The 14613-nt window shown below is 37.5% G+C and overlaps 1 protein-coding gene across 7 annotated transcripts in view; it reads right to left on the bottom strand.

Moving 5' to 3' along the window:
• Window positions 1-32: 32 nt before the first annotated feature.
• The window catches only part of evla (Enah/Vasp-like a), a 46481-nt gene continuing 31900 nt past the window's right edge, over window positions 33-14613 (bottom strand). For 4 of the 7 annotated variants that reach the window (XM_065288350.2, XM_065288347.2, XM_065288346.2 and 1 more), the window contains exons 4-14: window positions 8772-8829; window positions 8301-8362; window positions 5378-6109; window positions 4133-4425; window positions 3161-3264; window positions 2100-2136; window positions 1950-2010; window positions 1716-1776; window positions 1151-1211; window positions 967-1024; window positions 33-885 (exon numbers count right to left, since the gene is read on the bottom strand). In XM_065288350.2, the coding sequence (XP_065144422.2) occupies window positions 848-885; window positions 967-1024; window positions 1151-1211; window positions 1716-1776; window positions 1950-2010; window positions 2100-2136; window positions 3161-3264; window positions 4133-4425; window positions 5378-6109; window positions 8301-8362; window positions 8772-8829 (1565 nt within the window). In that variant the 3' untranslated portion in view covers window positions 33-847. Of the gene's footprint in view, window positions 886-966; window positions 1025-1150; window positions 1212-1715; window positions 1777-1949; window positions 2011-2099; window positions 2137-3160; window positions 3265-4132; window positions 4426-5377; window positions 6110-8300; window positions 8363-8771; window positions 8830-13592; window positions 13902-14613 lie in introns of those variants that run through there. The other 3 variants (XM_065288351.2, XM_065288353.2, XM_065288352.2) reach the window with 3 other exon arrangements.

Below are 14613 nucleotides of genomic sequence, written 5' to 3'. Positions count from 1 at the left end.
GGGTGAAAGAGATCATTCAGGGACTTGTGGGGAAAACGTTCAAAGTTTTTATTCCATTATCACACGCTCACCATATGACAGATTCAGGGTTCACAGTTTAATTTATTACGGAGTTAAACGTCAATTCTGTGAATTTTCAAATCAGGATGAACCGAAGACACATTTCAGTACAATTCAACTTTCAATAACTTTTTTTCTGCATACGTTTCTGTCTCCATCCCTTCCGCTTGACTATATATTATCTAAAACCTTCAAATCGTTCAAATGTCCACTGATTTTCTGCACTGGCCACAAAACAAAACAAAAATAAACATCAGAGACGTTCAGTTGTGCAGTAGTTTGCTGCACAAATGTGTGCTGTGTGTACGTATTACTGTAAAACCAAAGAATAAGAGCAGTAATATAAAATATAAAAGGCTGACAATAATTGTCGTGCAACTTCGTAACTCTCTCATTTAATATAATACAATTCTTAACAATAATAACAATGACCAATAAAACAATAAGACAGTATAAACTTATAAAACGAAAAATATTTTCATTAATTTCCAACTTTAAGACTTGTAAGAGCAGGGGCAGCAAGCTGCACAGTGGACCGTCTTGTAACGTTCATACTGAAGAAAATAGAAAATTCAGTGTGAAGGTCTACGTTTCCATCCGCTCGTTCATTCACACAATCACTCACTCGAACCCCTTACGCATTTTCCTCAGCAATGCCTAGTTTCTGCACACCATTTCTGCAACCTAACGTTCCAGACATGATGCGAGAAATCTTTCATGTGCGCTTTCCTGTACTTGCTCGAACCTTCGGTCGTCGTCAGCCGTCGTAATTGACAATTTAGAAGACTTATGTGGAACCGATTCTTAGCAGTTCCCTTCTAATGGCTAGACGAAAGAGACAAAAAAATTTAACTTTTATGAATAATAGTAAACGTTTTTATTCTCTTGTAAACGTATTAAACGTACCATCGATTATTTCTTCTTTAACTTTCTGCAGTTCTCGAACGACCTCCTCCAGGATCTCCTTTAGAATGAAACAGATTATATAAATCGTTAGAAAACCAGTTTGCCCTTGTTTTATTTTACACAATACAATACAATACACAAATAACTTGAATAATAAGACATCTGAAGGACACACTTAACATACCTGTTTCATTCTGTCAAAGTCAAATGACTCCCCGTCACTTGTGCTCCCAGCAGGTTTCACCCTGTGTCAATTGTAAATACCACATTCAATAAATCCATTCAGACATGTACATTCTGTTTGCTGATCAAATCGAACCTTTCTAGATGTTTTAAGCATTAACTTAACAGATAATATCTTGGTTTTATAAAAAGTTTAGCTTTGAGGCCAGCTCACGTGTTTACACAAACACTCAATAAGAGCTTACACAAAACATGCAGCCTACGTTTATGAGTTGTCATAGAGCAAGCATAACCTGCTTTGTCCGGTTTACATCATTGCTTGCTTACTGTGTGTTACCCTGGGCTTTACTTCCTTATCGTCACCAACCGTATTGACAATCAAGCAACCGAGACATTTACTTGCATAAGGCCTGATAACATCATACGTTTCAAACACATGTCAGATGAAATCGATCATTTACCGCCTCACCAAAGACCACATTTCTGTTTTTTTTAAAGAACTGAATGTCGAGAAACAATAAAGATCAGAGTCGGGAGACGATGTAATGAATAAACTGTAAAAGTACCTTGACAAAGCTGAGGACTTCTCGGAAGAGTTTGCTCGCTCCCATGGTTTCTTCACAGGATCTGAGTGGAATGTTTCATTTAGTGAATTTTATAATAATTTAAAGAAGCCATTTTAGTACCATTTCAACAATTTTAGCAGAAAGGGCTTCAAATGTAACTCTTATTTGACTTTATTCAAGTGAATAAGCATATTGAAAAAACTACTGGCAGTTTTTTGTATTAGAAACAGACACCTGCTGAATTTTGTGGGCCTGAACCACGTGAGGCAGATGAAGGAGAGCCACTGGATTCTTCCTGCAAGAAAGACAAGTCGGGCAACTGTAAGATAAACAATGCCTGGAATAATTAAACCCTTACGAAATGACAGCGTGTGTAAGACATACGTTTTGAGGCTCTTCTGGTTTTTCTGAGGCCTTCCTCCTATATTAAAAACACATTAATGATTTCAAATCTGCATAACCACAAATCACTGACTGTTTCATATTAAAGGTATAGTTCAGGCAAAAATGATATTAAACCCATGATTTACTCACCCCAAAGCCGTTCGAGATGCAAATGTCAATTTTTCAGACAAACATTTTTTTAGTTATTTTACAAAATGTTTTTGATCTTTCAGTTAATCAAATATAAAGTTACGGGGTCCACTCCTTCAAGTCCAAAAAATGTGCATCCATCCGTCACAAAATAAATCCAAACGGCTCCACGATGATAAACAAATGCCTTCGGAGGGTAATCCGCACAGTGTTGTTGTAGAAATATCCATATTTAAAACTTTATAAACGGAAAAACTAGCTTCTGGTTACGCCGTCATCTTTGTCACGTCCGCATTCAAGATGAGAGCGTACGCAGTTTACAGAGCGTTCTGTGCTTCTTCTCAGTGCCCCAACCCTCCGAATTTGTCATACGTCACTAAGAAAAGTGCGTACACTACGCTGATACTCTCTCCTGAATACAGAGGAGTCTAAGATGGTGGCGTTACCGGAAGCTAGTTATTTTAGTTTATAAAGTTTTAAATATGGATATTTCTACAACAAAACGGCGCGGATTACCCTCAGAAGGCCTTTGTTTATCATCCTAGAGCCGTTTGGATTTCTTTTGTGAAGGATAGATGCACATTTTTTGGACTTGAAGGAGTGGACCCCATAACTTTATATTTGATCTACTGAAAGATCTAAAACATTTTCTAAAATATCTGAAAATGTGTTTGTCTGAAAAATGATGGACATTACCTACTGAAAAATCCAGCTAAGCTAAGCATAGACCAACAACTGCCACCTTAAACCAGCTAAAACCAGCTACCAGCTTATGCTGGTCTTTGCTGGATTTTTCAGCAGGGTATGCATCTTGAACAGCTTGGGGGTGAGTAAATCATGGGTTTAATATAATTTTTTGCTGTACTATCCATTTAATACATAAAATAAATAGGAAAGGGATTTGGTTTGACCTCCGTGCTAAAATGGCGTTCATCTCCTCCATGAGACCTTCTCCACCTCCTCCACTGCCTCCACTGGAACGGTTGGCATCGTTCTTACCGCTGCTCTCCTCAGCCTGAGGTAGATAAAACATGAAAGAATCGGGTATTAATGTATTTGAATTCATTTTCATTTGGACCCCACTCCGAAACCCTACACCCATAGAAGGTAAAAACCGGTATAGCAACAAATCTCAAACCACAGGTTTTGTTTCAGTTTGCACTAAACTGACCGTCACCATACATGAACATATTTAAAAAAACAAAATGGATATCTATAGCGTTTACTAAACCCAGTGGTCGTTTGCATAAACCTTTAAGACTAATCTTAAAAGTTAGTCATGGATTTTTTTCTTCAAGACTGATCATAACGGTTTTAAGTATGTTACATAGAAAGGTAGATTGGTTTAATTTAAATCCAAATAATAAGACTAATTAGCCCTAACTAATTGCTAGTTAGTCAGAATCATTCTTAAGACACAGTCTTAATGTCACGTTCCAAACCCAAAGTAAACAGATTCCTAGGTTATCCGTTTCATACTGCTCACACTTTACCTAAGAGATTACTATCATATACTGAATTCATATTGAATACTGCATATTGATAGTCTGAGGTTTTACACTGTACATTCCTAAATCCTTTGTTGATGTTCTTATTTGCATATTTGCTGTGTCTACAGTCACGATAATAAAAACAAATACAGCGGTGTCAAAATCACTAAACAAATACAGCACGCGACCGCTTTAAATAACTGCTTTGTCTCGCGCTGGTAGGTAAATTGCGGCATGCAAATACTTGGAGTCCTCAGACGTCTTATTCCAGTTCAGGGGCCTCATCTATCCCCTTAAGCACTTCACGTTATTTATTTTGTCCACTAATAGACACTTATTAAATTATATCCTTTAAAGTAAAAAAAATGTAGATCTACAAAAAGCATTTCTCACCCGCTGCACTCTGCGCAGCTTGGCTCCAGCTATAGCTGCAGCGAGCCCGGATGGAGCAGAACCTCCACCAGCCGGCAGTGGAGGTGGCATGGGAGGGGGCACCGTTGCAGGTGGTGGTGGTCCAGGTGGTGGCGGCCCAGGTGGTGGTGGCCCGGGTGGTGGAGGCCCTGGCGGTGGAGGCCCAGGTGGCGGTGGAGGGGCAGGTGGACCTGCCATGGATATTGAGGTAGGGGGATAAATGGGAGGGGTGGATGAGAGCATCGAAGGATGACCTGGTGGAAGAGGAGGACCTGCTGAAGAAAGCAGAGATGGCTGTTTTATTATATGTCACTACTGCTATTGACTTTTTGCGTGCCAATGCACACTGTAATTGGAAACAGCTGTGCTGATATACAGTAAAGGTGAGGGGTGTAACTTCCTCATCAAAAAGCTGAATCGCAAAATTAATGACTGTTTCCGAACCGGTTTTGCCAAACACTCCTTGTTCCCATTGGTCAGTCAGACTGATAGTTCCACCCCAAACATGCACCTATATGGGTGGGTTGTCCCATAGTTGCTATGTTGAGCTGACCGGGATGTGTAAACAAACCGAGCTATGGTATGTCTGTGCACAGTATTTACACATTTTGGATGAAACAACCTATGAATGGCCTGCTCATTTTTTGTTAAAAACACACTATCCTACACTGATTTACGACAGTAAGCTTTTAGTAATTATTTAAAATTTATAAAAAGCTCCAGGGTACAATTTCTGGGAAGTGATAGTATGACATCATTTAAAAGTTTTGAAAAGAAGGATGGCAATATAAAAAGAAAAGTTTAATCACATTTAGTCCTGCAAGCAGCTGAAGCTATAGATGAAAAAAGGAAAATAATCTGGAATGTAGGGTTAGTTTAAAGTGTCGCACCATTCCAATAAAATGACAAAAGAAAATTGACAAATCACTTTGAGCAAACACACATGGACATCAATGAATCATATTTTCCTTTCTCTATTCCGAACAAAGAGAGTGACTCAGCTGCCCTTCACTAAAATGACAACATACACAAAAGTCACTGGGTTTATTGACAATGCCCATGACCGAGTATTTGCAACTGGCCTTGGTACAATGACAGTACTGTTTGAAAGGCATTCATTGGCGAGCTGTTATAATCGGCATGTCATCGGCACAGTTTCGCTGAACAGGTGTGTGAAATCTGTTCTGTGGTTGAGCGGGAAGCACCAATGCGGTCTAAAATACTTACTGATGGGTGCTGTGGCATTCTGATAAACAGGTGAGGGAGATGTCTTGGGCCCCTCAGACAGAATGGGCGTGGTGTCAAATAGGGGCGTGGCCTGGTGTGGGTGTTGCAGGTGGCACGAGGAGGCAATCTGAAGGTGGTGGGCGTGGTCTTGAGCGGGCTGGCCGGTGAGAGCGGGAAGGGGGTAGGACGACTCTTGTACTGGATAGTGTGTGGGAGGGGTTTGGTAAGGGTAGTATTCCTCTGGATGGCCATTGGATGACTGGTGGTGTGTCAAAGGTTCCAAGTAAGGTGCTTTCGGACCGTTGTTTAGGGATGGCATGGGTAGGGCGACAGGTAGAATGGGCTGCTTGATGGGCACTGCCATTATAACAGGAGGAGACGCAGCAGGCAATGGTGCATACATGTGGATGGAGGACCAGGTGGGTTTTGGAGCAGTATCTTGGCCAGAAGGAGGGGAAAGAGGAATTTGCTTGACGTTGCGTGGCGGGGGAGTCACTCCCGGCTGCACGGGAGAGAAAGCAGAAGCCAGAGAGGTGGAAAGCTGGGCCTTTTTATGAGGAGAGTCCACTGTGCGATAGCCGCTCTCCCGCTCGTGGGAAGAGGAAGGGGAGGAAGATGTGGTAGGGTTTGGGTGAGCATAGGAAGGGGGGAGAGTGTTAGCCCGATACTGTCTGGGGTCATGCGGAACGGTTTTGGACGCAGATGGTGACACTTTAAACTGAAGGGTGGAGACTAAGAAACAAAGGAAGAGAGGAAGTGACAAACACAAATGACAAACGAAAAGAGAGAAACGTGATAAAAATTAAGCATTAAAGTATAAAGAAACTGAAAAAGATGAAATGTGACGTGTGCACAACAGACAAATGCAAAATGTGAATATTTAAAGCGTGTTATACCGGAATTAACTTGAAAATGGGTGAAACTCAGTATGTTTATGTTACATTTCGTGCAAAAATCTAAAGGAAAGTTACTTTAAACATAAATAAAAAAGCATAGGCGGAGTTTGGTGAGGACAGTGGGGACAATCCCCCCCCAGACCAGAAACAGTTATTATTTTGTCTGAGCTATTAATGAAATTAAAATTTTATGTGTCTTATCTTCATATTTTAATAGGTAGACAGAGTAACTAAAAATTGTCTTAATTGGGGCTGATGCGAGATGAATCTCATACAAAATAAAAGTAATAATACTATATGTAAAATAAGTAAAATAATATATGTGTGTGTGTGTACCGTGTGTAATCATTATGTATATTTAACCCCACACACATACATATATCCATTTCAGAATTGTATTATTTATATATCATTTAAAAAAAAAAAATATATATATATATATATATATATATATATATATATATATATATATATATATATATCATATAGAATATATAAAAATATAAATAAATATATTTACACATGTAAATGATTCATAAATACATACATGAATGTGTGTGTATTTATATATACATAATAATTACACACAGCACACATAGGTGGAGTTTGGTGGGGGCAGTGGGGGCACTGCCCCCCCAGATCAGAGCCAGTTATTATTTTGTCTGAGCTATTAATGAAATTCATATTTTATTTGTCTTATCTTAATATTTTAATAGATAGACTGAGTAACTAAAAATTGTTTTAATAAGGGCTGTCAAAAGATTAATCACAATTAATCGCATACAAAATAAAAATTGTTTTTACATATATATATAAATACAAAGACATGCACAAATGTATTTAAGAGACATTTACATGAAAAAAATATTTATATTATATATAAATATATATTTATTTATTTTTCTATTTTTTATTTAGATTTTATATATAATTTTTAGTGCTGGGCAAAGATTAATCGCATACAAAATTAAAGTGATTTTTTGCTAAATATATATGTGTGTGTGTGTGTGTGTGTGTGTGTGTGTGTGTGTGTGTGTACTGTGTGTAATTATTATGTATATTTAAGCACACACACATATACATATATTAATTTCAGATTTTTATATATTTATAACTTTTAAAATGTATATATCATATAAAATATATATAAATAAATATATATACACATGTAAATGTTTCTTGAATACATACATGAATGTGTGTGTGTATTTATATATACATAATAATTACACAAACTCATATATTATGCAAAAAATCACTTTACCCAGCACTAATATTTTTTTAAATATACATAAATTAATTAATAATTAATTTATACATGCATAAGTGGTTTTATGTATACATAATAATTACACACAATACACTCACAAATATATTATGCAAACACAAACTTTTATTTTGTATGTGATTAATCTTTTGACAGCCCTAGTTTTAATTCATTTAAACCATATTTAAAACCCACAAAGCCACACTCACTCGCTAATCTCAAAGTTTTGCAGTACCCTTATTTGCCTGCAGGTGCCCCTCCATGCACAAACGCGAAACTTTCCCTATGAAAAATATTATACTTTCCCTAATATTAGTGCAAAAATTAACAAATGTTATAATAAAAATTTCAATAATTAAATTAAAATATTTTTACATTTGGTAATTTAAGCAATAAAATATTTTACGGTGGGTCCTGAAAATAGATTTTTTTAAGCAAATATATGCATTTAAAATTCTTTTGGGGTCAAATTTGACCTGGTTGGTGACAAATAACAAGGCATTACGAACATAATTTCTGAGAAATATTTAAGAAGTGGTAAAAACAAAGAGTGGGCTGCGGTGTTAGACTGTGTGCCTGTACTAAGGAGCTGTTTTGGATCCAGGGAATCTGATATTTCTCAGCATTAACACTTCTTCAAGCAGACAATGAAGCCTGCAGAGTTCATTAGTGGGCGGTTTTATGAGCGTGCGTGTATGCAGTTAATTTCACAGTATGTAATCTCGGATCATGTTCCTTAGATGTGTTATCTTTGATCTACCTGCGTTGCCAGAAGTTCTTCGCTCTCTTTCTATCTGCATCTGATGCTGGTCCATCATCTGCCTAGAGGGAAGTGATAACTTTTGTCACAATAATGTTAAACAAACAATCTGTTAAACAAACAATTTTTATTTGACCACTAGATGACAAAGCCCCATCCGAGCATCTTTTGACAGCCATAAGACTTTTGCTCCCAATTACAGCAAATATGTGAAGCGATTAAAGGATGCTGACATTTAGTTCAATAATACGATGAGTCATTTCTGGAACAGTCTTACACTATTTTAGGAATAAACAGTAGGCTGCTGGGATATAAATACGCTGCCTCTAACAGCACCACATGGAACTGCAAAAATAATGATCATTCCTTTTTAAACACTCTCTCCGTCCTCCATTGGTTGACAAACAGATAACCCCGCCCCCACATTTCGAGCATGACTCAGACATAAAGATTATTAAAGATGGTCTGCACCTCCTCTGAGCCTCAGCATCATCCGTCACCGGTCCATTCTGGCGATGTGGCGCTGGACCTAAATACAAAAGCAGAAAACTCATCTCACAATTTAAACCAATTCAAAAGCCGTCTTGATATACTACACTGTGATTCTTTTTAGTCAGTCAAATACATCATGAGATGTTTCATAAACAACTGATCTGAATCTAAATAGTCTGCACCAGAGATGCAGATAACTATTCAACACCTTATTACTGTTAAACCTGTTAGTGGGTGTGAAGGAGCTTTGGTAATAATGGTAAACATGGCTCTCAGGTTACTAAAATGATGACTATTACGTCATATGGCATTCAGGCACTCTGTATGGGGCTTGAAAGCTCAAGGGAGGAAGGTCCTGCTTGCTCAAAGAAAGGCCAGATCTATTGTGGGTACATTTTTAATCATCTATGGTTGCTTGGTATCATAATTGACTTTAACCTGTGTCAACGCTGTCTATGGCAGTAATTATCACCCAGGGATACTCCAGGTTACAGGGGTACTTAAAAAAATTGGCGAGTGTGTGCTTTGACAATTGAAATATGCAATGCAATATATGTATTTTATTCCAACAATTTTATTCCATTGAATGTAGGTGCAGTTTATTTTCCAACTTGTCGCCCCTAATTTTGGGGTGGAGGTCCAGACTTTGAGGGGGCCACCTAAATCTCCTTATGATGGCCACCACTGTATCTACTTAGTCATCATTATGCTCTATAAACTATAGAATAGAGTCATCATAAGAAGATTTAAAGGTGCCGTAGAATGTCAACTGACTGTGACATTACAGTTGTGATGTACGCCCCAACATTAAAGCAAAACTAAAGAGTTTTTGCTCTTTGCTCCCCCTACAGGTTAAAAGTGGAATTGTCCATTACCACTGCGTAAATACTGCAGCATAGCTGGCTCTGATTGGATTGTAGGTCTGCCGTAAAGCAAGTTTTTGTAGTTTTCACTCGAACTACAGGACCGCGAGTGGATGAACCACTGAAACTTTTTTGGAAACGTTATTTTAAGGTAAAAAAACTCTTTGGTGTTGCTTTAAATTATTTACAATGTTGTTGCTAAAACAAAGTTGTGACTGCTGAGTTAACGTTATATGCTAATTAATGCTATATGCTAGCGTTCAGGCTGGAGTTCTACTATTGATGTTACAGTTACATTTTGCAGGTCCATACTGAAAAAAAAAACACAAACTTACCACTCAGAAACGTCCATTAACAATCTCCAGACAATTAATGATTCCTCAAATTCCATATCTCTGTCTTATACAGGCTCAAACATAAGGTCTGTTTGCAAACACACAGAGCTACTGAAAGAAGCTGCTCTGTGAAACAGCCAATTAGAGCAAAGCTCAACATTAATATTCATGACTCAATTAAGGTAATAATAGACCATTTCATTTTATAGGCAAATCCTAGGGTTGTAAATGGACTTGTAAAAACGTTTCTGGATCATTTTTGCACTTAATAAAGCCACATAGCTTCTATGTTGATATTAGAGAACAATTTAATATATTATTTCAATGCATTCTTTGGCACCTTTAAGTATTTTTTCTTACTGGCCCCCTTAAAGTGTGGACTACAACAAGAATCTACCAGACTAACCACAGCTGAAATAAACAGGATATGTAGAATACATATAGCAGATGAAGGCAACATTTCACACACTGTCCCAAACATGGATTTCACCTGAGGTCCTGCCTGGGGCAGATGGCTTAATATCATCTGTTCCAAAAATAAATTCTGAGCATTATAACAGATCTGAAGGGGACATATCATGAAAATCTGACTTTTTCCATGTTTAAGTGCTATAATTGGGTCCCAGGTGCTTCTATCAATCTAGAAAATTTTAAAAAGAACAACCGAGTAACTTAGTTTTGGCAAACCATTCTCTGCAAGCATGTGAAAAAATAGGTCATTGAAATTTGGCTCCCCCTCTGATGTCAGAAGGGGATAGAGATGCCCCTTGATCTGCACTATCCAACCACGGCACTGCAATTTAGTGCAGAGATCAGCTCATTTGCATTTTAAAGGACATACCCAAAATGGCACATTTTTGCTCACACCTACAAGGTGGAAATTTAAGGATGCTATAATAAATGATCTATATGGTATTTTGAGCTAGAACTTCACATACATACTCTGGGGGACACAAAAGATGTATTTGACATCTTCAAAAAGTCTTGTGAAATGTCCCCTTTAAAAGAAACTATATGTGACATACTGTACATATAACCACAACTTTAGACAATATATTGATTATATAATGTGAAGACATTTGTATCAAACAAATCTAAGTTTAATCTTTTCACCGGGAAAGATGGCACAAGCATTTATATGGATGCTTTCTTAACAAAATATCATTCTCTATGTTCTGCGGTAATAAAAATTCAACTATTATGCTGGATATGAATTTTGTCCTGCTGTGCACTGTGTTAAGGAGACACATTTAAGCAGTAACATTACTCATGCACGAATATTCATCTCTACTGCAGCACATTCTGCCAATGCACTGCACAGCACTGCGAGTTATTTCATAAAGATGCTGCATTACTCTCACGTGCTGATAAATGTCTGCAGCTCGAATAGTCTACATTTTACACAGGAGGATAAAATGAACAGACTCCAGGGTTTCCCGCAGAAAATTAGTTATTTAAGGAGGTAGGGTTGTGTGTGTGGGCGGGGCCAGGGCATGGCAATCAAAGGGGCTTGAAATCAGTACGCATCATGATGAAAATATATTTTTTTAAACACTCAAATAAAACTCAATTTTGAAGAAACTATGACAGAAAATGAACACATACTAGATTATTAATGAATTAAATGTTTTATCAACTGGCTAGTTATCCTCCAGACAGTGACAGACCATGTCTTTCTCTCATTTCGGCCATGTGGTGCGCGTGCCCTGTTCGCTATTCTCTGAGATTCACTTGACGGCCTTTTCTGCAGCGAAATTTTTTTGGGACGACCTAGTTAAGGTGGTAGGGTTTCCCAGCTTAGGTGGGCCACCCAAACTGAAAAGTGCTGCGGGAAACCCTGGACTCTTTGTTTTACAGTGCCCTCAAGTCAAATCTGGAGGTCTGGATGGTTTCGTGGTATAGGGTTAAATACTTCAAGCCCATAGAGGAGTATAAGCTAAAAAATAATAAGATTCGTAATTTAAAATAAACAGTAAATTTCACCTGCTAGCCCTTGACATGAGTGTTAAACCTGGGTCTTCAACATTTACAGGCCAAGGACCCCTTAATGGATAGAGAGGAGAAGCAGGGACCCCCAGTATATGTAATAAATTAAAACTGGATTTACATGCTTTGTTATGATGGTTATGTTACCAAAATAGTAATCTTTGGTATACACCCTTGCATGATGCCTAATTTATTATTTTGGTTTTCAATTTTAATTTTTGTTTTTCAAAAGATATTTGAAGGACCCCCATGTTCTAAATGCATATTCAACAATGCATAAATAAAATGTAAAATCTCTCTCCTAAAACATAATTATAACTATATCCTGGTCAACGCAAACAAAGCAACTAATCCACTATTTATTCAATATACATGATTAAATCTTGTTTTTGAATTCATGTGTATTCAATGTTTACAGTGTTTGATAAAGTACATACTTGATTGTGTAGTGTTTGCATGCGGCGGGAACAGTGTGTGTTTAGTACACACACACAAACGCCCGGTGTTTATAGAGCAGAAAGACTATCAACAGGGATAATCAGAAGTACATGTGGCGACAAAGCTATGATCTGATTGGCTAAGTGGGACTGTTTTAAAAACTGCTCATATGTCCTACCAAGCTATGATGCTTTTGACTGCTGGCAAATACATAAATTGTAAATATAAAAATCATTCGCTTTCCCCAGGTGAAAAAGTAGTACACTTCAATAGTGTACTTCAAGTGCTTTATTTTTCGCACACTAATCTTGTACTTAATTTACTAAAATTCATCTTTAGTACTTCTTAAGAATATGAACTAAAATGCACTCTTAACATACTATCTCTGTATTAAAAATGTATTTAGTTAACACTTGTATTAAACTTGAACTCAACTTTCATACAAAGATGGGTACAAGTTTACTACAAGTGATACCTAAATTCTTCTTAAAAAACATTTTTAGCACATTTTAGTTCATATTTATGGTGTCTCAAAATAGCACAGTGAAGTACACTTAGAATTTCTTAAGATTATCTCAAGAAGTACTAAAGAAGAACTTTTAGTACAAAAATTAGTGTGCAAAAATAGAGCACTTTAAGTACACTTCGGAAGTGTGCTTCTTTTTCACCTGGGCTGTCATCAAAATCATCTAATTTACTGATTTCTAAAAAAAAAAAAAGAATCCTGTAAGAACATTCTGTAAAAATATAACTTTGATATTTTTAATACTGACTAAGTATAAGGTCATGTCAAAGACTGAAATCGATGTGAAATCAATTATTGAAATCCAACTTTGAAGCTCCTAATCTCATCATTAGATCGAGACTTTAGCCTCATAAAACTAAAAACCTGAAATAGTTCTGACCGCCAAGCAACTACATCAGTCGAGCTCTAATCATATCTTTTCAAAAATAGTCATGACAAACACCTCTCACCCTCCTCTTATATTAAACCTCACACACTCCGTCACTCAGACAGCACATGGTTCGCACCATGAGCCTCTCTGACAGGCACGGCGCCAAAAAGCATTAAGCAGCTTCCACAACACCATCCTTCATCAAGGACACCACGATAGCTCATCCAAGGCATTAGATCCCATCACCAACACATGCAGGTAAATCCCCTTTACAATACTTACTACTGAGCCTTATTATTCTGGAGCTGACCCGTCGGATCGGCCCCGGAGAAAACTCCGGCCCGACCATAGCACCTCAGCCCTCTGAAGTGCCTTTGATGTTTACAATCGTGCTGTTTTAGCTCCACTAGCAGGTGGGAACCGGTAATAGCAGTCCAGACAGGTGAGTTCAGGCAGGTGAGCACCAGCTCGTATCTTCTGCACTTCTAAGAACCTTTCAAAACCTCCCCACTTCAAAATGCGGTAAATATGCGACACCCGTATCTCGAGACGGATCGGCACCATGGATATTTTAACCAGGGCTGAGCACCAATGGCAGAAGACCCCCCAAAAATACATCTTATAAGTAGCAGCAGACTGAAACAAGAGAAGCCTGTGTAAAATAAGAGTTACACTACACTTAAAGGTCCCACGTAAGATACAAACAACAAAATATACAAAAATAGGTGCGAGGGAGGAGTCACTCACAATATTTTAACACACAAAACTGTATAAATTATATAGATTTGATATTTCCAAATTATAATATGGAGCAAGAAGGCACATAGTCAATTATTTCTTTTTAAATAAAATCAATACTGATCAAACACACATGATATACAAGAGATTGCAATCTACCACAAGCATTTTTGGAAAACACCTCAGAAGGTCTGTCAGCTAAATCAGCTACATATAACCAATATTTTTGCATCTTGTGAACAGACTTAGTTTGGGTCTTTCCTATGAAACCATAGTGAAAAAACCCATAAGAACATAGACTGTGATATCACATGACACAAAAGCAGAACTGTGTAATGTCACATGTGTTATTTAGAAAGTTTGATAACAGGGTGACTCTTAATTAGGGATGCTCCGCAGATCAATTGATCAGTACTCGCTAAATTTGCCGATCTCATGAACCAATCTTTCTGTTCACCTTTGTCATCATAAGGCAACTAGAGACCATTTTTACGCAGTGCAAGCATTTTTACTAGGGATGCACCGATACGATACGATACTGGTATCGGGTATCGGCCTCGATACC

This window comes from Paramisgurnus dabryanus, chromosome 17 (genome assembly GCF_030506205.2).
Source record: "Paramisgurnus dabryanus chromosome 17, PD_genome_1.1, whole genome shotgun sequence".
Taxonomy (NCBI): Eukaryota; Metazoa; Chordata; class Actinopteri; order Cypriniformes; family Cobitidae; genus Paramisgurnus; species Paramisgurnus dabryanus.
Note: the sequence above shows the minus strand (reverse complement) of the source record. Positions and strands in the feature narration are given on the sequence as shown.